The 21,979-nt window shown below is 30.5% G+C and overlaps 4 protein-coding genes across 7 annotated transcripts; 2 read left to right on the top strand and 2 right to left on the bottom strand.

The window, feature by feature from the left end:
* Positions 1 to 525: 525 nt before the first annotated feature.
* On the top strand, positions 526 to 6,465 carry LOC126835797 (exonuclease mut-7 homolog). Its single transcript, XM_050568618.1, has 15 exons — positions 526 to 806; positions 1,567 to 1,734; positions 1,815 to 1,955; positions 2,184 to 2,401; positions 2,472 to 2,668; positions 2,732 to 2,910; positions 2,981 to 3,170; positions 3,232 to 3,590; positions 3,663 to 3,806; positions 4,655 to 4,789; positions 4,964 to 5,118; positions 5,192 to 5,425; positions 5,488 to 5,616; positions 5,685 to 5,975; positions 6,042 to 6,465. Exons 1-15 carry the CDS (start codon positions 623 to 625, stop codon positions 6,186 to 6,188), a joined length of 2,871 nt encoding a protein of 956 aa, XP_050424575.1. The 5' UTR covers positions 526 to 622; the 3' UTR covers positions 6,189 to 6,465.
* Positions 6,294 to 9,961, bottom strand: LOC126835798 (U3 small nucleolar RNA-associated protein 18 homolog). The gene is made up of 9 exons (XM_050568619.1): positions 9,834 to 9,961; positions 9,094 to 9,186; positions 8,778 to 8,895; positions 8,514 to 8,702; positions 8,232 to 8,429; positions 7,978 to 8,146; positions 7,581 to 7,870; positions 7,377 to 7,516; positions 6,294 to 6,524 (listed from the first exon to the last, which is right to left on the bottom strand). Exons 1-9 carry the CDS (start codon positions 9,851 to 9,853, stop codon positions 6,500 to 6,502), a joined length of 1,242 nt encoding a protein of 413 aa, XP_050424576.1. The 5' UTR covers positions 9,854 to 9,961; the 3' UTR covers positions 6,294 to 6,499.
* Positions 9,962 to 15,309: 5,348 nt separating this feature from the next.
* LOC126835762 (motile sperm domain-containing protein 2-like) lies at positions 15,310 to 18,607 on the bottom strand. 2 transcript variants are annotated; one of them, XM_050568559.1, is made up of 10 exons: positions 18,412 to 18,607; positions 18,094 to 18,240; positions 17,824 to 18,007; positions 17,588 to 17,751; positions 17,335 to 17,519; positions 17,137 to 17,209; positions 16,799 to 16,926; positions 16,508 to 16,702; positions 15,842 to 15,982; positions 15,310 to 15,666 (listed from the first exon to the last, which is right to left on the bottom strand). In XM_050568559.1, the coding sequence occupies exons 1-10, from the start codon at positions 18,479 to 18,481 to the stop codon at positions 15,526 to 15,528; spliced, it is 1,428 nt and encodes a 475-aa protein (XP_050424516.1). In that variant the 5' UTR covers positions 18,482 to 18,607; the 3' UTR covers positions 15,310 to 15,525. The 2 variants fall into 2 exon arrangements, with proteins under 2 accessions (XP_050424516.1, XP_050424517.1); XM_050568560.1 differs by having other exon boundaries at positions 18,094 to 18,267; positions 18,412 to 18,527.
* On the top strand, positions 18,508 to 21,929 carry LOC126835764 (uncharacterized). Of its 3 annotated transcripts, XM_050568562.1 has the most exons (3): positions 18,726 to 18,819; positions 18,891 to 20,271; positions 20,636 to 21,928. In XM_050568562.1, the coding sequence occupies exon 3, from the start codon at positions 20,703 to 20,705 to the stop codon at positions 21,606 to 21,608; it is 906 nt and encodes a 301-aa protein (XP_050424519.1). In that variant the 5' UTR covers positions 18,726 to 18,819; positions 18,891 to 20,271; positions 20,636 to 20,702; the 3' UTR covers positions 21,609 to 21,928. The 3 variants fall into 3 exon arrangements, with proteins under 3 accessions (XP_050424520.1, XP_050424519.1, XP_050424518.1); XM_050568563.1 differs by lacking the exons at positions 18,726 to 18,819; positions 18,891 to 20,271 and adding an exon at positions 18,508 to 18,523; XM_050568561.1 differs by lacking the exons at positions 18,726 to 18,819; positions 18,891 to 20,271 and having other exon boundaries at positions 20,302 to 20,868; positions 20,953 to 21,929.
* Positions 21,930 to 21,979: the final 50 nt, after the last annotated feature.

Raw genomic sequence — 21,979 nt, forward strand, 5'->3', positions numbered from 1 at the left:
AATTTTTTCCTTGACATTTCTAAATAGTGTTATTTATTTTTATCCCTTAAATTTAAAAAATCAATCGAACTCATTTTTCCAACGAAATCTACAAATTCGTGTGCCGCGAAAGAATATTGAAATGACTATCGGCTTCCAAATTTCCAATACCTTAGAAAAAAAAGTGAATGGAAAAACATACATTTTATCCAGGCCAGGCTTGTGTCACTGCGATGCAGCCTTCATTCTATATCACATGGAAGTAAATTAACAGGTATGTTGGGAACTGATGCTAACAGTTTTCAAAAATGGCCGCCTGTGTTCTCCCGTTAGAAGTACACAGTCACCCGAGATCGCAGGCAGCCATTTTACGGTTACTACAAGGATCTGTCATTACCTATAATTTTTTTTCACCCTGGTCACATTTTAATAAATCTGTGGCGCGATTATAACCGTTTGATCAGCTATGGTCAGCCATCAGCTGCTGTTGCTGACAAACAAACAAAAAGTGATAGTGATGTTGATTGAATGATAAGTCTGATAGAGAAACTTGTCAAAATACAATCTAAAAGTGTATTATTATTATTTACATTCAAAATTTAAAAAAGTCAACAAATTTTTTCCGTGTTGCATTCGTTAAATAATGGCTGGTCGTTGGAATGGACAGTACAGACCGATTGACACGTCTAACCAAAACCCGCGGTATGGCGAAAATCACTATCCACCGCAAAATGTAGCACAAGTCGGTCCATCGTATCCCAACGTCACCAGATTCATACCGCCACCGTTCATAAATGGATCACCAAGCTTAAATTATCATTCTACTGGTAAGATATCGTATTATGATTTATAACTATTGTCATACCTTAAAAAAAAATGTATGGGCCCTCGTTTACTGTATAATAAATAGTTAAATAAAATTTTCTCTAAATCACTAACAGTTACCACCAATTAAGCTTAAAAATCAAAATATAGTTAAATGATACTACAATTACATGTTTAACTATAAATTATATTCAAATGTTAAGCCAAATTGGTGCAAATGACCATAAGACATTTTAAAATGTTGTACACTTTAACAAACGCATCACAATTAGGGCGGTCTGCTTCCCTTCAATTAATATGCTTATACGGCGTGTTTTGCCATTCATTTGAAGGCTTTAGTTTTGGGGTCTCGATTTAACTGTATTTTTGTTAATTTCATTGGTCTTCTTGGTCATTTCCTTCACAGTAAGGTACTCTGTGTTCCTAATTTTATGATTTTTGTGTGACACTCAATATGAGTGGAACATTGCTTCAGTCTTACATTTGTACTATCTTTTGCTGATTTAAAATAAATGTATTTTGTAAATATTATTTATAATTGCTTGGCTGTAATATTTAGTTGTTAGAAAACTATATATAATTATAATAAGTGGTGCAACAAACCTTGATTTTTTATGTCAAACCTAACTAACCAAAATATTTAAAAAAGAAATTGAAACCCAAACAAAACTTAAAAGAACACCAAAAAGTTTTTTTTCTTGAAATATTGTACTGGCTAATAAAACTAGCATTGATTTGTGCATTTAATTTTTATTTGTGCAGGTGCTGCCCAGTCTACTACAATAAATATGCAAGAAAAATCTACTAACGAATCTCTGGCAAATACAAGAAGCTATGCGAGCCCTGCCGATAGGAATCAATCTTCTGAATTCATAACTGAGCCGGACGTAGATAAAGTCGCCAGACACATACAAAATATATGGTCGACATGTATGTTCCTATACTGATTAAGCATACATTTTTTTGATTGACTAGTTTGTTAATTGCCCATGTCTCGTTATGTGATCTAGGGAAGAAAAGTAGAATTTTATCCGATACATTACAAAATTATTTTGAATCCAGTCAAAATCCATATGTTTCATTACTAAAATTAGTAAACATTATATTGGGCGACCGAATCAAAGGCAAAGCGACAACAATCAGCCATACAAGTATAAACCAATAAAACAACATTACAGTGAAATCTGTCTAAGACGCACTCCTGAAAAAACTAGAAAACCCTATAGTACGCAATTTGTGTATGATTCTGTATGTTTTACTTAGCAAGACTGCAAACTACGGAATTCTTTTTTGATCCCGTCTCGGACAAGTTTCACTGTATATAAAAAAATATATTGATTGACTAGTGTATTTAAATAATAATGTTATGTAATTCATAGTATTTGAAGAATATTATAATTGGATTAAACACAAAGAAAATAATTACACACATATTTTAACCGACAATTTAAAATCGCAAGCGTACAAATTAGTATTAGACAAACAAATGTGTTTGAACACTATGAATGTCATGATCAAAATTTTTAAGTGCAATATGAGCTTAGATCTCATGACTGAATTAATCGGAGAAACGATAAGGCAACAAAAATTTAAAGAGGTTAAATAGTCAACTAACTAACTTTTTTCTGAATTAAATTTGTCGCTAATTTGTATATTTTTAAATGAAGGCATGTTATGCGACCATATGTTTGGGCATTCAAAACAGGTTTAGTGTCGAAGAATTTATTCTACCTCTGTTTTTTCTAAATATGGTTCCGGTAACTGAAGAATTTTTAGCGACCAGTAAGTTCCAACAAGAAGCATTGGTAAAATATCTAGATGATTTGTTGGTGCAAAACGACGACTGCTTGATTCAGTTGGCCATGTAAGTAAACATTTATTGCAAACACTCGGTACTCACGAATAATTTTGTAATTATTATTTATAGTCGCTTAAATGTATCGCTTTCCAATATCAATTTTACCAATAAAAAACAAATTAAAAATACTCTAACAAGAATCACGAAAAAGTATAATATTTCAAGCGAGTTAGCACCAAATCTTACTAAACAAAAAAAAATCGGAGCTCTAAAATATATGTTTCATCGGTATCAAAGCGGTGCCACTGGTAAAAAAAAAACTACCATTCATTAATTATAATCGTAAACTTAATACCTTGATGTTTTCTACTTATGAAGGTGTTGACGGCTGGAGAGAAATGGTTTTGGAATCTATTGGCGATAATAAAGAATTTATGTTGGAAATGATAAAGATACTAAACAACTATGGCGATTTAGATGAAGGAATTCATTTTGCGCAATTGTTTTCTATCGACCCGTTAGATTTACCTTACTCGTTACAGCAGGAAATATTGTACAGAAATAATGCGTAAGTTGTGTTTTATACTTAAACGTGTGTATAGATTTAATTTAATTAATTGCTTTGACAGAAATGCCGGCGCTGATGTATTGCCAACAGTACCGACTTACGAGTTCAAAACAGAATACCACGAATTAACATTATCGGAAAATGACATTTACATTGTCGATTCAAAACCAAAATTTAATGCGTTTTTAGAAAAAATTAATGTTGCTTCGTTTGATGGACTTTTCGACGTAATCGGTCTCGACTGTGAATGGAAACCAGAATTAACGAGTGAAAAAAGCGATTTAGCTTCTATTCAGTTGGCCATCAATAATGCAATTTACATTTTTCACATACCTCAATTGCAACCCGCCGAAAGTTACAAACTACACTGGCAGGAATTTTCAATGAATATATTTAGCAATATGAACGTTTTAAAACTAGGTGAGTAATATGCTATATATTAAACAAGTGTTTTGATAATATAACATTTTATTATACCATAATGTTTTCTAGGGTTTGAGTGGAAAGGGGACGCTGCAATAATTAAATCTACGTTACCCATAGATAGTGTTCGGTTACACGGACTAGGATTTCTCGATTTGAAATTGCTGTGGAAAGAACTTGAAACCCAGTGGAATATCATGCTTCCGTTCCAAAGTATTTAAAATATAATTTTTTGTTCTAATGATAATAAACACAATAACAACTCACTTTACATTTTAAGGGAGCTAACAAGAAATCACTCTCTTCAGTGTCTACTGAACCGATTTCAAACTTCTTTTTTTATTATAAATTATATCATCTTTTCTATGAAGGCTTTAAGGCCGATTTTTTATTTCTATTTAAAAATGTTATTATAAGCGTTAATATTTTTACTTTTATGGTATTTTCTAATAAATGTAACTAATTTTCTGACAGAATTTTCTAACAGAAGCTTAATAAAATTTAAATTCCGTCCAATAGATACGCTGGAAAATGACTTCTATGAGTTATTTTTTATCAAACTTTCGCCATAACTTGGAGAAAAATAACTTTAAATGTCTTATAACTAGAAAAACTTGATATTTTTTTATACTAAAATTAGTCGGCATACTTAAAATTGTTACTAGATAAATTTTTGTCAAATATTGCCTATCCTTTGCCCCTTAATAAATATCCCTTTCAGTCCCCCTTAATTAAAAAAAGGAAACGATAACTATTTCACTAGAGTTTGGAAAGAATCTTTTTTTTTTTTTACTGCACGCGTCATAAACTAACACGATAAAATTATTCGCAATTTTATCGCATTGAGTTTTTCATCGAAACTTTAGATTCTAAATAAGAGCGATTTTTGACTGATTAAACAATTGTTATATGTTCATTCTCAAGAAAAAACAATTTTTAAGTCGTTTTTTTATTCTATATATACATTTTGTTATTGACATATTTTTAAAAATAATTGAATAACATTAATTTTAAAAGTAATATTAATTCTAGATAATAGATTATTTGTTTTTTATTTTTAGACCCTAGTGATCTAATGGCGTACAACAGTCTCTCAGATCTAGTAAAATTGTGTTTTGGTAGGCCGCTAAATAAGACTGAACAGTTTTCCAATTGGGAAAAAATACCATTACGGCCTAATCAAATAACCTATGCGGGTAAGCAATTTAATGTAATCTAATTTATGCAAAACCTATGTTAATTGTTAACGCAATTTTAGGATTTTTTTTAAACTTTCGTAATTTTTTGACGTTTTAAATCAATATAACGCCAATATAACACGTTAGAAAATTATTTTTCTATAAACAAATTTTGTTAACATTTTATTTCAGCCTTAGATGCGTACTGCTTATTAGAAATTTACAATGTGTTCAAAACGTGCTGCGATACCAATGGCATTCCTTTTGAAGAAGTCTGTCAAAAGGTTATACTCAAAGATCAATCTGAAACGGCTAAACCCAAATTGAAAAATAAAAAACACAAAAATGTACGTCGAAAAGGACTATTTTTTTTTTTAAGTCAAGTTTCAACATAATTTAATTATTTTCATACACAAACAGAAATTGCCAGCGACAGTTTCAAAACCCAACTCGTTCTACAAAAACGTTTCGAGTGTAAAAGATTTTAAGTTGCTGGTTCCCAGTACATTAGATAAATTAGCCGAACGGTTGCGAAAGTGTGGCATAGACACAACCATAGTGGATCGATCAAAACTTAACGATTTCCAGTATATTATAGATCAAATAAGACAAGAAAATCTACATTTCATAGCGTTCGGCCAAGTGTTCCAAAGAGTAAAACTTTTTTAAAAGAGATCTCCAAGATTTATACTTTATAATATTATATTATTTTACAGGCCGCTGAAAAATTACCAATCGGCCGATGTTACTGTGTTCAAAATCCTAACGTGGACGATCAATTACAAGAAGTGTTAAGCTATTTCAATATAGTCGTAAGAAAAGAAGACTTAAATAGTCGTTGCCAGGTAATATAATATAATATAAGACCTAGTTTTTTCCATAACATACATATTTTATATTTAATATATTTCAGTGCTGCAATAGCGACAGTTACGAGACTGTTAGCAGTTTGGTGATGAATAAAATTTATAATACCGTAATTAGTGCACAAAATTGCAAATCCGTCGTCAGAGCAGGTCCTCCCATGTCTGACGATGACGAGTATTACGACGATTATTGCGCATTCGACGATGAATACTCTGATGACGAAGGTACAGCTCCGCCAATTAATTCAAAATATGTGGCTTCGTCCTCGGAAAACACCTCTAGTGACCCTTATAGCCAACTTTTGACTGGGTACACTTGCGATAATTGGGAAATAGACGTAAGTAAGAAACAATTAAAAGCAACATTCTAGAGTAAAATTTTCTTTTTTTTTTAATTATTTTAGGTGAAACCATTATCAGCTGACATGTTTAAAGACGCAAATCGCACGTTCAATATTTGCAATAAATGTGGTACTGTCAGTTGGGACAACTCGCAATGGGAAAGTGCTCTGGGCAGCAGTTTAGGTATTCGGCATAGTAGTTTTAAGTGAACTTATCCAAAAGTTGTTTTGGTTCCATGCATCCAATAAATATATATATTTTTTTTTAACAACATGATTATAGTAATTTTTAGTTTATAACAATTATTATTACATACGGTTTTTATTATGTAAAATTGAAATAATCCAACAATTTTAATTAAATGATCGGTCACACTTTAAAAAATAACATTAAATTATTAAGAGTAATTCCTCTTTTTTTTTATTACGCATTTTATTTATATAATATGTGTAGTATATTATTGTTTAAATGCAACTGTGATTATTTGTATTATTGTTATGAATTGATGGCATGTTATACTTCAGTAGTTGTGAAAATGTGTCAATCTGTAACAAATAATTTTTTTTAGAAAATATAAGTCGTTTTTTAAAAAGCTTTCATTTCCTCACATTCATCAACGTTGGTAGTTTTAAGATTTACATTTTATACAAGTGCATTTAAACATTGTCAAAAAAATCATAGCGCATTATATAAACGCTAAAAGGTCAAACGGTCGTAAACTACATTTTTGTTAGGTTAGGTTAGGTTAGGTAAACTTGGTGAGGCAAGCGGTTGAGGTCATCTGAACATTGCTGCCCGGTACTGATCTTAAGTTTATAGAATACACATTTTTGACATTTTTATGTCTTTGCTTTGGCACACACACACGGAAAATCGACCCCGGTTAAGGAAATTTTATCCCACCATGAATACCACCATCATTTTATTTGTTAATTAAAACTAACAATTCAAAAACCGAAAAGATCTACTGTGAATGGATAACTAGTATAAAAGTATACAAAGCACATTTTTAAAACGATATTTTCAGAATGTATAGATGAAAAAAAAACCCAATACAAACATAGCATTTAAATTTTTGTTCATGATTTGTAGAGGTTTTTTGTCAATTCAGTCTGTACAAATGTCTTTTTACAGTTTTTTTTTTTTACAAACAGAAAAAAGTTGAGCTTTGTTTTTTTAAAACCTCTGTGCGGACCCGGCTTAAAATTTACATAAACTAAACAAAAATATTTTCAAAAAAATGACAACTACTATTAATTTAAACAAATTGATTAATGGTTCTGCTTTTTAGACAATGTTAAGTAGCCATGTGTCCAATATTGTTGGAAATATTCCCTAATAGTGAGTTTACCGCAAGATAAATAGTTTTGAGGAAATTTGATTTATTTTAAACTTACTTAAAAAGAAGCGCTTGACCTTTATCGTTTCCTAAACCAAGGTATCCACTATTCGGTGAAAAATCCATTGAATACACTTTTCCAACATCGGAGCTTGTAGTAGGAAAATTTGAAAAAACTGTTTTTGACGACACGTGCAACTGATGAAAAAAAATTGACATTTTAGTTACTTGTTAAGAAACAATTTGAAGTTTTAAATATTACCAGTTTTATAGCATTTTCTTTATAGTCTGAAGCCATTGATAAAATATCTGAGTTTTTATTAAAAGACAACCGAGTAACGGCTGTTACTAAATTTAGAATAGTCTTTTCAGGTTTCGGATGGACATCGTACGGTAGTTTATATAAGTTGACAACACCCGCCGACGAGCCAGCCGCTAAGTATTGATCGTTGTGAGATAATGCTAAACTCGTGCCTTGAAGACATCCATCGTCCATAAATTTCTTTACACACAGACGACTGTTCATATCCCATTCATAAATTTCACCCATATCTATAGAAAAATACAATAATTCATTATTAATTCAACTAAAACATAATACGTTTATGGGTAAAAAATTAATAAATAGTGTTAAAAAACTAAAAAATTAAGTGGTTTACCTCCAAAAGAATACATGCGTTTTCCATCAGAAGTGAACGTCAAAGCTGACACTTCACCATTCATTTTCAATGTAGTTATCCATTCTTTGCTTTTAGCAGTGAATAAATGAATATTACCATATTTCCCACACGAAGCTATTATTTTGCCGTCAGGTGACATGTGAAATTTCTAGAATAATATATTAAGTAAAAGTTATAATAATTTTAAACTAAATAAAACCTAACACTTTTATAATAATTGTGAATGTACTGACGCTCATTTTGCTCTGTCCGATTGCATGGTGAACTGGAACAAACATTGATCTGCCTTCCATTAAATCGTAACAATAAAAATTATGATGTGATCTCGATCCGGCCACAAATTGTTGGCCATCGGTAGTAAAATGTGCACAATCGACTGAAAACTTTTCAAATTTTACTGACTGTAGTTTTTCATTTTTATAACCGTCGACCTGATGAAAAGTCAATCATAATTATTAAATTCAATAACGGGATTATATAAATAACAATTATTTTTAATTGTTCAATAACATTACTTGGACAATAGAAACTCGACCGGAGGAACCGCCGACCAATGCTAGGTTAGCAGTCGGATGAAACTCTAATGCTTTCACAACTTTACCGCAGGACGATGTAGACAAATCTAAACCACGTACTTTCTTTATGCTGATTATACCTTTAGCTAAACTGACACCTTTTTTAGGCTGTGCTAAATTACCGCTGTACTAAAAATTAAAATGGCAAAAATTATCATATTTTCAAAAACCTTAGTGGTTTTGCCCCAAAACAAAATATCTTACTCTTAATATGTCTTCATCGTTGCCAATATCGTTTATTGATTTATCATCTATTTTTGCCCATTTCGGTTTTCCAACAATACTTATAAATTTTTGTCTTAAGATTTTCTTGTGCTCCTTTCTTTAAAAGGAAAACAAAAAATTGTATATACTCAATAAAAACACCGACAAAAGCAAAATATTTAACTACCTTAAGTACAAGTTAATACTTATACTTGCAGTAATTACTTTATTAAATACAAATATAAGGAATTCAAATTAAAAAAAAAAAAAAAACTAATAACATTTTGTAGTTAATTAAAATGCTAAATACACTTACATATCATCTGTTTCATCGTCCTCATCTTTCCAAGCTCGTTTCAACTTGCATTTATTTGTCTTATTACTAACAGCCAAATCATTGTTATGCTCACTGTTAAAAATAAATAAATAACACATACGAACATCAAATAAATGGTTTTATCTTATAAATTTCAACAATATGATAGTTTCTCAATAATAACCTATGCAAATTAGTCTTATAGAACGAATAATTATCCACCACTTATATTAGTGTGTTTTAAGTCAAAATTATATATATATATATACATATATATTGTATATTTTTATAAGGATACTAGTATATTTTTTTTTAGTTTTTCGGCTAATTATTAAAAAGAAATCCCAAATTTGCTTTTGAAAAGGGCTTTGTTTACGGATTATTAAATAATTCAAATATTAAACAAATTATGATATTTCAATATATTAACAACAGTTAAGCCGAATTAGTAAATATATTTTAACATTTTATTCAAATTGAATTGCTAGTACAAAAATTGCAAAATAAAAGTTTTATTTTCTTATTTTTTTTATTGATTAATCATTTAATTGTTAGTTAATATATTTTTAATACACTTATAACAATGTGTCATATTATACTGTTATACGGTTAAAACATTGTTCTAGTTTGATTATAAAACAAATTTTATAAGGTCTGTCAAATCCTATTTGTTAGTCCTTCGTTGCTTATAATTTACATAGATAATGTAAAACTTTTGAAATAAAATCAGTTCCACTCACTCGACTTCTATATCGCCCATGGTATATTTATTTGAAATTCTATAACAATAAACAAATGAGTTTTATATAATAATTCAGTCGTTCGGAAATAAAAAACTCACGCTTGATACTTCACGTGTTTACAGTGGTTAGTGCTTATCAATATTAAAAATGTTTTGTTATCACTAAATTGTTTCTTTCACTTAACGTTATCACCTCAAAAACTGTTTGGGTTATAAACTGCTTGATTACAAGTTATCAGGTAAAAATTATTATCATTTATCATACATAAAGTTCATAAAGTCTCAAGTCCTAAAACTGAGCCAAAAATAATGTTAACAACGCCCTCCCCAGCGGCGCTGGGCTAATTAGATTAACAAAATTTGGGTTTAAGGCGATTTGTGTATAGAGAATAGAGATATGTTAAGTAAATGTTTCATACAAATTTCGATTTAATCTGAATTGTATACGTAGTTGTAGTTACAGTAAGTCAAAGTTGAGTTGAATAACTCAAACTGATAAATTTTTTTGGTGAAATTGATTTTCTAACTTTTGACCCACCAATGTACCATTTGCATTCAATTCCAGATCGATAAGAGGACGTTATACCCTTTAAAAATAATCGTCAAAAGGGGTTTACGGTAAAGCGTGTAGGTCAAAGCGAATTGGTCATAGAATAAAATTGTTGGTACCGTTAAAAGAGGAGATTTTTAACTAGGTTCTCTCGTCGGTTTTTATGGAAAACTTTAATTTTTCCTTTTTAAATCGCTGTCAAGGATGCTATGACATTTCGAAAAATAAATAAACTATCAAAAAAGATTCAAGATTACTTAACTAATAATTATTAAACATCACAGTTTAGCTTTTAAATTACGATTTTACAAAAAAATTGCCTCTACTTAACTCCTTAATAAATAGGGGTTGTAACGTCATCTTAATAGTTTATTCTTTTATTATTAGAACAGACTGAATGGGTTGGCTTTATTGGCATTCCGCCGGTCAAGCAAATTTTGCCAGATGAGGTTATCGATAAACTTAGTCTCCAAAAATATAGAAAATTGGATTTTGTGTTAAAGTTAATAACTTAATAATTTTGTGTTATAATTAAGTCACAAGTTTAGTGGATTTTAAAAATAAAATATTGATGTTATGTTGTTCAGTTGCTTGGGGATGTAGGGGGCGAAGCCCCCCACAAGTCTATGAAGTATTATTTATTTCACCCCCCCCCCCTAAACACGCCACTGGAACTATTAATCAAGCACCGTTGTCTATAAATTGTGAACATTTCATTTTCAACATTTTTTTTGTTGTAATGATAGTTTTTTGATCATTAAATAGATTTAGTTGTTGGATTTTGAGAAAAAAAATTAGATTTTACTATTTTAAACTTTAAATTATACAATCTAAATCGGACATCCGTATCCCAAGTGTTTTTAAGATATTTAATCTTTTCAGTGTTATTATTCCAAATGAAACCAGAGTATATTACTTAGTTAATATATCGATTGACTATCTAAAACAAATTATTACCAATAACAACACTACTTTTTTTTATAAATTTGAGGAATACATTACTTACACCAAATCAAGCACTAGAAAAAGGTCTAGAGTTAACCATTCACATAAAAAAAATGTTTTTTTTAATTATTTTATTTTTAATTTAATATGTAAGAATTTTACTGAGTAGAGAAACTTTCGTACAATTATTTCGTCTGTAGTTAATTCCGGACCCTTACAGCTGTACATAATTAAATTATTATTAATATTTAAAATAAATTACTACATGTTTTGCTTACCGGTTACTTCATATTAGGGATTGTATACTCGTTTCCAAACCACCTATGAGGTAGAGTATTTGGCTCGTTTTTTTTAATGTGGTATCTCCATCTACGATGATGCTCAAATTGTATTTACTGTACAACCACCAGAAATGTGTGGTAGGGGCGTTTCAAGCAATTGTGGACTTAGGTACGCATAGATGTCGATCCGGGCATAACTTAAGACTAAAATATCCCGGTATCGATAGACTGGGCGGCCACACAACAGACAATGGTGGACTTACGCATCAAAGTCGATCCGGGCGTAACTTAAGACTAACTTATGACTAACTTAATGACTAAAATATCCCGGTTTCGACAGTCTGGGCGGCCACGCTACAGACAATGGTGGACTTACGCATCGAAGTCGATCCGGGCATAACTTAAGACTAACTTATGACTAACTTAAGACTAAAATATCCCGGTATCGACAGACTGGGCGGCCACACAACAGACAATGGTGGTCTTACGCATCGAAGTCGATCCGGGCATAACTTAAGACTAACTTATGACTAACTTAATGACTAAAATATCCCGGTATCGACAGACTGGGCGGCCACGCAACAGACAATGGTGGACTTACGCATCGAAGTCGATCCGGGCATAACTTAATGACTAACTTAAGACTAACTTAATGACTAAAATATCCCGGTATCGACAGACTTTGCGTATAAGAGAGTACGAAGGAGGTTATCCAGTAGGATAACGGGATAGATATTGGTAATTTGATTTACAAAAAAATCTTGTTGGTGTACAAAATGTTATGACTTGATTAACTGGACGCAAATTTTAAAATAAGTAATTAATTTTTACTGAGCAGAAAATGTGAGAGGTTTATGAACTATAACGAGAACGACCACAACGCGAAAGTGAGAAGTTACAAACGAAAAAATTGTTAAAGTAGTTTAGTTCGATTATCTGAAATGACAATACAGTGCTAAAATGTGTAAATCTACTTAAATAAATAAATTATAATTGTGCGATTGTCCAAAATAATTTATAAAGGGAGAATTGAGAGTAAAATGGCATCATCGTACATAGACCTAATCCACACAGTACTTGACTTAGTAGAGGGGAGGGGAGGTAACACAATTGTTTAGATATTTTAGGTAGGTACCTACTAGGTATTTTTATTTTACTTCCAAGTGAGACCAGAATATATTACTCAGAAATGTATTGATTTAGTTGAAAAAAATATTTCCAATAATTACACTCCCTTTTTATAAATTCGTCTGAGGAATACATTACTTATACTAAATCAAGCACTAGAAAAAGGTTTAGAATTAACAAACCAGTCATGTAAAAAAAATTTTTTTTCAATTATTTTATTTTGAATTTAATATGTATGAATTTTACTGAGCAAAGAAACTTAAGTACAATTATTTCGTATGTAGTTAATTCCGGACCCTTACAGCTGTATACAATTAAATTATTATTAATATTTAAAATAAATTACTACATGTTTTGCTTACGGGTTACTTCGTATTATTTTATACTTAATAGGAAATTTATGATCGACCGCCACGTGTAAATATTGCACTTGAATCTAAAAAACATAAATCATAATATTAGTAAATAGTGTTTAGTAATAATTGGATTTGGACTTTAGATTTGGTATCTAAATTATTATATATTAAGAGATTTCTACACAGCATGCCGGGGTATTGTATTACCTACTCTGAAGCCTAAATGTGAAATCGCCCTGTTGGACTCTTAAATGCTAAAACGAATTCACCAACTTATAAGTGCTCTTATAAAAATTCTTTTTTTTTTTTAACATTTATTATAAATAACAATAATAGAGAGAACATATTGCTGTATTATGTTACATAATATAATAACTGTACGTGTTCGAAATACCTACCATCAAGCCTCCAGGCGAAGAAACCCCTTTTGAGTTTTTGGTCGTCTTCGGTTTTTTTTTATATAGCTTGAAGTTACGTCCAAACTTATAGTAGAACATGACAGTAATGTTAAAGTCGTTCGAAAAAGTAATTGTTTTAACGTGAAATATAACTGCAGAACTCTTCGACACAATGCACACATATTGTTCGCTGAAAATATTATAATCTAAGTATTTGACTTTTAATATACTATCGATATACAATAATTGCTACGTCTTGTTATTCAAACAACAAGCAGAAGTTAACATAGAAACGAATTGTTTTCAGCAGTTAAAAACACACATAGAGCCAGCAAAGGTTTGAAAATTTTGTGTTCAAGGAGATCCTATATTATATTATATTATATATAATAAAGGATCTCTTTGAACACAAAATTTGCTTTACATTATTAATATTAATTTAGCATAGATTGAATTAATTGACAGAGTAATTGTGGTTGACAGAAGGGTGTATTATAGTAGCTCGTCAAGCATGCACATGCGTTTTATTCATATAGTTATTTATTATAAAAATAAACTTGATCAAATGAAAGATGTATAACTCAATTAATTAAATATTAATGAAAATGGTTTGGAAATATTTTTAAATAATGTCATTGTTACTTTTTTGATATTACACTGGTGCAGACGACGCAACGCCTTAATTAGTGAACAAAAATAAATTATGTTTTTAATCTTAAATCATATGTATATTATTTCTATAATAACTAGGATTTAGGAATGTGGTTTTACATTTTTGTTCAATGCAATTTAAGAAGTATAGTTTAGAGGGACGGATAGTTTTATTAAGGCCACGATATGATTAGAGATGCCTACTGAAAGATTTTGACATACTTTCCAACTTCTTAACGCATAGCCCTAAATTCAAACACATACTTCAAGTGCTATATGTATTCATAATAATATAATGTTATTATTTTTATTCCTCTGGTGGTCAGTATTAGAATAGGCCAACTGTTGTCCCTGCCTGTCGTAAGAGGCAGTGTAGGTGCAGGTGTTACTTTAGCAAACAATATAGTTTTCAAATTTTTGGATAGCAACGCTACAATCAGCTACTTATGACTTGTGTACTATTTTTTTTTATACAAATATTTAAAAACGGTTCGTATGAAGAAGTCGACTTTCCCCCCACCCCCCCAAAAAGTCCCAACTAGATGAAATTTGTGATTTATAGAGTAATGCTACTCGAAGAAATTGGTCCAGTATTATAAAAGTTACATTGTATAAAGACACAAAAAAAACCCACATCATAGTAAAACCAATAGTATCTTTGTTACACATCGAAGCTAAAAACAATAATATAAATAACTAATACAAAAACTATGATAACTGTTATAATATAAACTCTTGTCGGCATTTTCCAAACTTTTGTCTAAATTTTGATTAATTTTTTTTAACAAATATGAGACCCGGTACATCTTTGTAGACAGAAACATGAAAAATTGTTGCATTTTAAAGCCAGCGATATGTTGTAGCCGGCCAACAAGAGGTCCCTTTCTCGAGATCAATTATTTATACTATTATTCCATTCAACTTAATATTTTGACCTACGTCTTAATTCTAGAGACTACAAGGTAGAATTATTGATGCTTGTTTTTTTTTTTTGACACTTGATTTCAATTGATGTTTTGGCACTTACGCCGGCAAAAAGTCTAAATTAATATTTAATAATACTAATAAGGTTAATGTAAAACACAAGTTAGAAAGTTATTTCAAAATAGGTACTAATTTTATTTTTTAAGAGTAGATATCCCGACTATGCTAGGATACATAAATAAATTTACACAAGTAGATATAATTAAAATTATAAGTGAATAACAAAAGTTTAAATTAGTTTACAAGAGAACAGACCTAATAAATTAATCAGTCTTTTTTTATGTATATGTGACATAAAACCAAGATACTAAAAAAAAAAAAACAAATCACAATGATATAACGATATAAGATATCTAAAGAGAGTATAATTATTTGGGTAACAAGAATAACGAGGAACTTATTTATTAGATAAGTTTTTATAAATGGTCCAAAAAAATCCAGATGCAAACACGCACATCAATAACATGAAATACATCGAACACTTGATGTAACGTACATTTTGGCAAAGTGCACGATTCGATAACTCCAAGTTAGCTACCTGTAATTATAAAAAAAAAAAAATTAAAATACAAATTCTTTGGATTTAGATGATGTTTGGTATTATTGTAGGCATGCCTTAGTTTTACTGACTGGAAAGGCCACCAATCGTAACGGAACCTAATATAGGAAAGCGACTTGTTTTTACACTTTGTAGTTAAGTAAAAAAGCATTACCACGTTTATGAGTTTTTCTACTTTTTCATCAAGTTCAGAGTTTTGATAACAATTGTTTTCATCCGAGCCGTTGGTTATGCCGTTCACTTCACTAACAAACTTACATTTTAACATGTGTTGTTCAATGATGTCTCCAGAGTTCTAAAAAAGGCAAAATGTTAAAGTATACTGTATTACATTTAAGACACAAAACCATCTAACCACCCATTTTCATATTAACTCATAAACAGGATTAAGTATTATTTATCAAAAATTATAACATTGCAAACAGTTGGCATTATTTAAATAAAAACTGTTAAAATATTAAAAGTAATAACGTAATAATAATAATAATAATAATAATAAATACAATTTCATTCTTATTATTTGAATGAATTTAAGTGACAAATAAAAATCAACTCAAATACATTTTTTGTTTTAATATGAAACAAAATGTATTATTGAAATAAAAATGTAAATAATAATTAAATTGAATCTTTTTTTTTAATTTAAAATAATAGATTATTTTAAACAGTCTAATAAAAACGTATTTAAATAAAATATGATTTGTAATTTTAAATAAAAATGTGATTCTGAAACAAAATACAACCATTTTTTTGCATCATCTTAAAGGTGGTAAAACGTTTTTTACATGGCTTGTGTAAGTTTATTTTAATTTTAAAATACCTTCCACACTTTTGCAATATCCGGATCATCACCAATTTTGGGTATAACTAGTACTAGAAATTTATCTCGTATGATGTCGAAGTTATTCACTGATGATGCCGTGTTAAGTACAAACGTGACATTTATACTTTCTTGGGGTTTAAGGCTGCCATAACTTGGACGCACTCTGTATTTGAGTAGACAAGTAGTTTTGATCTTTTAAAGAAAACAACATTTTTGCTTTTATGAAATACTACAATACATATGTTTAAGTAAACTAAATTCCGTTAATTATTGTTTTATCAATTATACCTTAAATGCAATCGAATCAATGTGGTCATTTGTAAAAGTAAGATTAGCTATGTACTCATTAACGCCGTGACTGCTGTTTTCTTTAGAGAAATTAAGTAATTCACCGGGGAGAATTTTTAGTTTACATTCTGAAACACAACATCACATCATCACACAAAAATTGGTAATTTAACAAGCAGGGTGTTTTAAAAAAGGGTTTTTTTTGTGAGAAAATAGACATGATTCAAAGTAAATAATATTTATGATTGAAAGTGAGTGAAATAGGCTAAAAAATAAAACACATATTAAAATAAAAGTAATTGTTAAATGTTAGATTTAAAAAAAAAAAACTGATATACCTTTAGGCATACAAACAATATTTCTACTGTCTCCTGAACCATTTTTAACTTCCATTGTTTCTGCAAAATGAACCTAAACAGAAATAAAGAAAAAAACCGATAACATACAGCTTATACACGAACGGCAGGTATTTCAATAACACGGTCACACAAAAGCCATACTAATGAAACTTAATATAAAATCAATGAGCTCAAAACCTTTTTCTTGGTTTCTTCGAATTTTTTCATTTCTGGTTCAAAGCCAAATTCGTAGTCATCACTGCCACCCCAAATAGTCAAAATTGATTCATTTGCTACAAAATCACTTAAATTATTTTTGTTCAAAAATTTCATTTTCTTTACAGCTTTCGCTGGTAGCCATGTCTTGATAATTCTAAATGCAGCTGGAAATATCAAAAGTAATTCAATTTATTAAAGTACTAACAATAATAAACACCACAAAAAATCTTACCATTTAAAACCCAGGGCATTTCAAAAATGATAATATAATTAAGAAAAGCTGGATAGTATGTTTTAAGTAGACTAATTAGGTAGTTGGTGAATTCCATGTCGAGGTTACTCAGACCAGAACCCATTAAATCGAAAAATATTGTTATTTGATCTCCATTAGTCATTCTGGAAATCAAAGCTTGTCATAAATCAATGATAATTTATTTGACTAGTGTAGTTAACAAAAAAAAAAAATACCTTTCCATTCGTTCAAACCAATAAACAGCACATTTTTTACAATCTTCGAAATCTTTGGAATTTTTGTAGTGCAATTTGCATCTGATGATAAACATCAGTTTTCCATCTTTGTCGAAACCGTGAGGATACATAATACCTTCTTTTAGATAATCGACTCGTACGGTGCCATTGGAATCGCTCAGTTCTAATATTTTGAGTAATCAATCAAATATGGTTATAACAAGTTATTAACAGAAGGAGAATAATATTATTGTTAGTTGACACACGAACCGTTTACACCAAACGATTTCCTCCATTCGCATACATTCCATAACATCGTTAAGGCCTCATCGTGGTTGTTTTCGTTGTGTAACAAAAAGCGTTTTAGCCATGAATCCGAATCATTGACTCTCGATATGTCTTGTGTATGAAATAATTCTTTTGAAATACATGAAACAAATTAATCTGTTAAAAAATATAATATATACAACTGGCGTTAGCGCAAGAGGCGATACTGTGACCGAACAACGCTGCCGTAGCAACATCGACAGCTCACAAACCATTAACCAAACTTAATATGGTAGAAGAATATTATATCGGCGAATTTACCGGTTTGTCCGTCGAGTTTGTTCACAAACGACTGCCTTAGGGCAACAATACTGTCGGAGGTAATTTCCATAATGTGAATTTGGCGAGCGCAAATAACACCGATGTATTAATTGTAAGTAGCAGAAATAAAAATTAAAAATATATATATTTATTTAAAGCTACATGAACGGGTACGCGTTCCACATTAACAATATTATACAAACTCAGCAGAAATGTATTGTATATATATATATATATATATTATTTTTATATTTTAACCGGAATTGGGTTTTGATTTTTGTAACTGATAAATGATAAGAATAATATTTGACAAATGATAGCGCGTGAAAAAATTGTCGTTGCGAAATTCTACGCCGTTTAGAACGAAATAATATAATAATATATTATGTGGACTGTGGTATGAACTAGGTAACGTGGTTGTATAGCAGCTGTGTTTTCAACTTGTAAGTCGCAATATGAAAATTCAAATTTGATTTTAGGAACACCTTAAGTCGGCGGTAGTCGACGACGTCAAATCGAGTGTTGCCTGAAGAGACTTCCACGTCGAACTGACTGATTTCCGGCATTTAACTATGTTTTGAACTCAAAAAAAAAAACCATTTACGTTGCTTTTAACCTTTCAAATGTCAAGTCGGGGTTGACAGTTATTGTATACTATGCCAGAAACGATGAACTTTAAAAACGAGCCCTACCTTTATTTGCGCCCAACGTTGTTTTTAAACCTATATTATATTTTGTTGTTTCTAAACCATAAACGACAGTTATATGCAAACGTGCGTTGATTAAATCGTTTTTAACAATTAGCTATCAATAGACTTCCTCTTCGCCTCTAGGTCACGCTATAACGTACGCTGACGTAGTGATTTGTTTGTAAATAATAGGCTGAGCGAAATTTTTACTGTATCCATTGGCATATTTACTACAACAAGTTTTCTTTAAAAAATCTTTCCACCTCACCCCATTTACAAATCTGGAAGACCAGTCTAATCATTTTTATATCCATCGCCATTTAAAAATTATCGGTCCACTCATCGCTATACTAATTATTCTCCTGTACAGCAAACAAATTGAAATATTATTTAATTATTGTTAATGTTCTTTTAAAATTTTAAAACAAGTTTTTGTCCGGGGTTTTGATGTTGAAAAATTGTTAGGCGTTTATAAATATTTTTATGTAGGTGTAAAATGAAAATAATTTGTACATAACATTTTCAAATCGTTGAAACTCCGGATAAAAAGTAGTTTGAAAATATTTTTAAATGTTTAAAAACTGAAAAAATTCTGACTAATACTGACTGATAGAAAATGTAAATAATATAAACAACATACTGCCCAAATATCTGTGCGATTTAAAAAATAACGATGTGCTAAAACTATTTTGAGACTAGATTCCGTTTCGCCGAAAAAATGCCTAATGTCTTGGTTCTTGTTCTAAAAAGTGTCAAATTTTTATGAACATTGCAGTATACTTAAACCCTGTTGTCAAAAATAATTGTAATAATTTTCTTGGCCAGAAATTTAATTTACTATTATCATTTTTAAATACTATTAAAACAAAGAAAATATTTTAACAACATTTTGCTATCCACATGTAACATGCCTTATTTTTTCATCCAATATTTTCATTACTCGTGGGATTTAATAAATAAATTAAATTTTTACCGTTTTGAATTTAGAAAAATTGAGATTTTCCTAAAATTATAACTCATTGGTTATGAACTTATGATTCTCCACCAAATATATAATATTATGAGTAGTAGGGGAGGCCGCTTTCAGTTTAGACTTTAGTGTTCACGGTAAGACGCATCCGTTATCGTGTTCCAATAAAAATCGTCTAGTGACCGTTTTTACTTTTTCCCGGTAATTTGGCTTAGTTATTGTTATTGGTTGCGCATCAATCGTGTATTCTATCTCTGGTATATTTCTTACATTATGGTACGGCTAATTTATTAAAAATGTACTTAATTTTATATTATATAAACATATTTATTTATGTTTCAAACAGTGCGAATGTGTTATTGTAGTGAAAAAACGATAAAAATAACTCATAGTCAATTATTTTTTAAGTATATTATTACATTTATTTGCTAATAAGTGCAACGCGAATATAAAATAAAATAAAATATTAAAAAATAATAAAATACTACAGATTGCATGAAATGGCCTCTAACGTCGTTGTTTGGAAATCGAAGGTTTTCTCCGATAATTCTTTCGGTTTTTACAGATCGCCTAGTCAGTCGTTGCGATTCCGCATTTGTCAAGTTTTCAACAACGATAGCAAAGCAGACGCAATGATTGTCAAAGATGTGCCAGGTAACTCGGATGCCAACATCTTCCACGCCTTGTTCGACAAAGACGACGTAGATTTTGAGATCGGAATCGATAACCATTCCGGGTGGAAAGTATGGTGTACCATCGTCGTCGAGTACGAGTCGTACTCCTACATTCTCGATAATGGTTTGTATTCTTTAAAATCCCTTGAAACAGAAGGAGGACACCTTCATTTCATTAGTCAAAACACTGATGATGGGAAGATTTTAGTGGCGATGAAGGCTCAAATGAATGGCGACCGTAGTTACGAAGAGGAAGCCGTCCAATGTTCGCGAATTCAATTCCGATTCTACGTGGAAGACGATGTCGAAGCCAAGAAGCTAGCTGCGTCTCAAGCTAAGGAGAAAGAGGAAGATCTTCGGAGACTCTACCATAACGAACCAATGTTTGACATCATCATTAAGACGCTCACAGGCAACTCGCATACTTTGAATGTTTGTGGGAAATATACCATCGAACGGGTAAAGCAATTGATCCAAGATGTCGAAGGTAGCCCTCCTGATCAGCAACGATTAGTATTCCAGGGCATACAACTCGAAGATGGAAGACTTTTGAAGGATTACAGCATTAAAGATGGCTCTGTCGTGGGTCTGGTTCTACATTTGAGAGGCGGCGGATGCGTTCAAGACGGCTCTGTTGTGCCTCTGATTGAGAATTTGAGAGGCGGCAGAAGCGTTCAATACGGCTCTGACGTGCATCGGATTAAGAATTTGAGAGGTGGCGGAAGAGGAGTGGTTTGTTTCAGTAAAAAAACCGATCAACGTTTTGAAACTTACAATAAAACTTTCATCAAATCGAAATATCATTTGTTGGAAAGCTTGATGTTGGAATTTAGAACTAAACCGGCGTATAGCTTTACTCCTTGATAACAATTTTAATTAAAAAGAATAAAACAAATTTACTTAATTTTAGGAGTGTACTATAATAAGTATTTGACTAATCATAGTAAGCAAATAAAACGGATCATAATGACAAGACTAATAAGAGGATTTTAAATTTCAAAGGCTGAAAGAGTTAGAAAAACTGAGAAGTTATGAGTTCTTTTTTTTGTATGTATTTTGTTATAATGATAGATACAAGACTTTAAAAATAAGAGGATTTCAAATTTTTAAGGTTGAAAAAGTTATTTGTTTTTTTTAATTTCTATTTTATTTTATGTACTTTGTTATCATACAAGACTTTAAAAATAAAAAGATTTTAAATTGTTATGGCTGAAAAAGTTATTTTTTTTTTTTTG

This window comes from Adelges cooleyi, unplaced genomic scaffold (assembly GCF_023614345.1).
Source record: "Adelges cooleyi isolate 19-005CV unplaced genomic scaffold, UGA_ACOO_1.1 ACOO_flye_CR_arks_rails_tigmint_CR_PRNA_23, whole genome shotgun sequence".
Classification (NCBI taxonomy): Eukaryota; Metazoa; Arthropoda; class Insecta; order Hemiptera; family Adelgidae; genus Adelges; species Adelges cooleyi.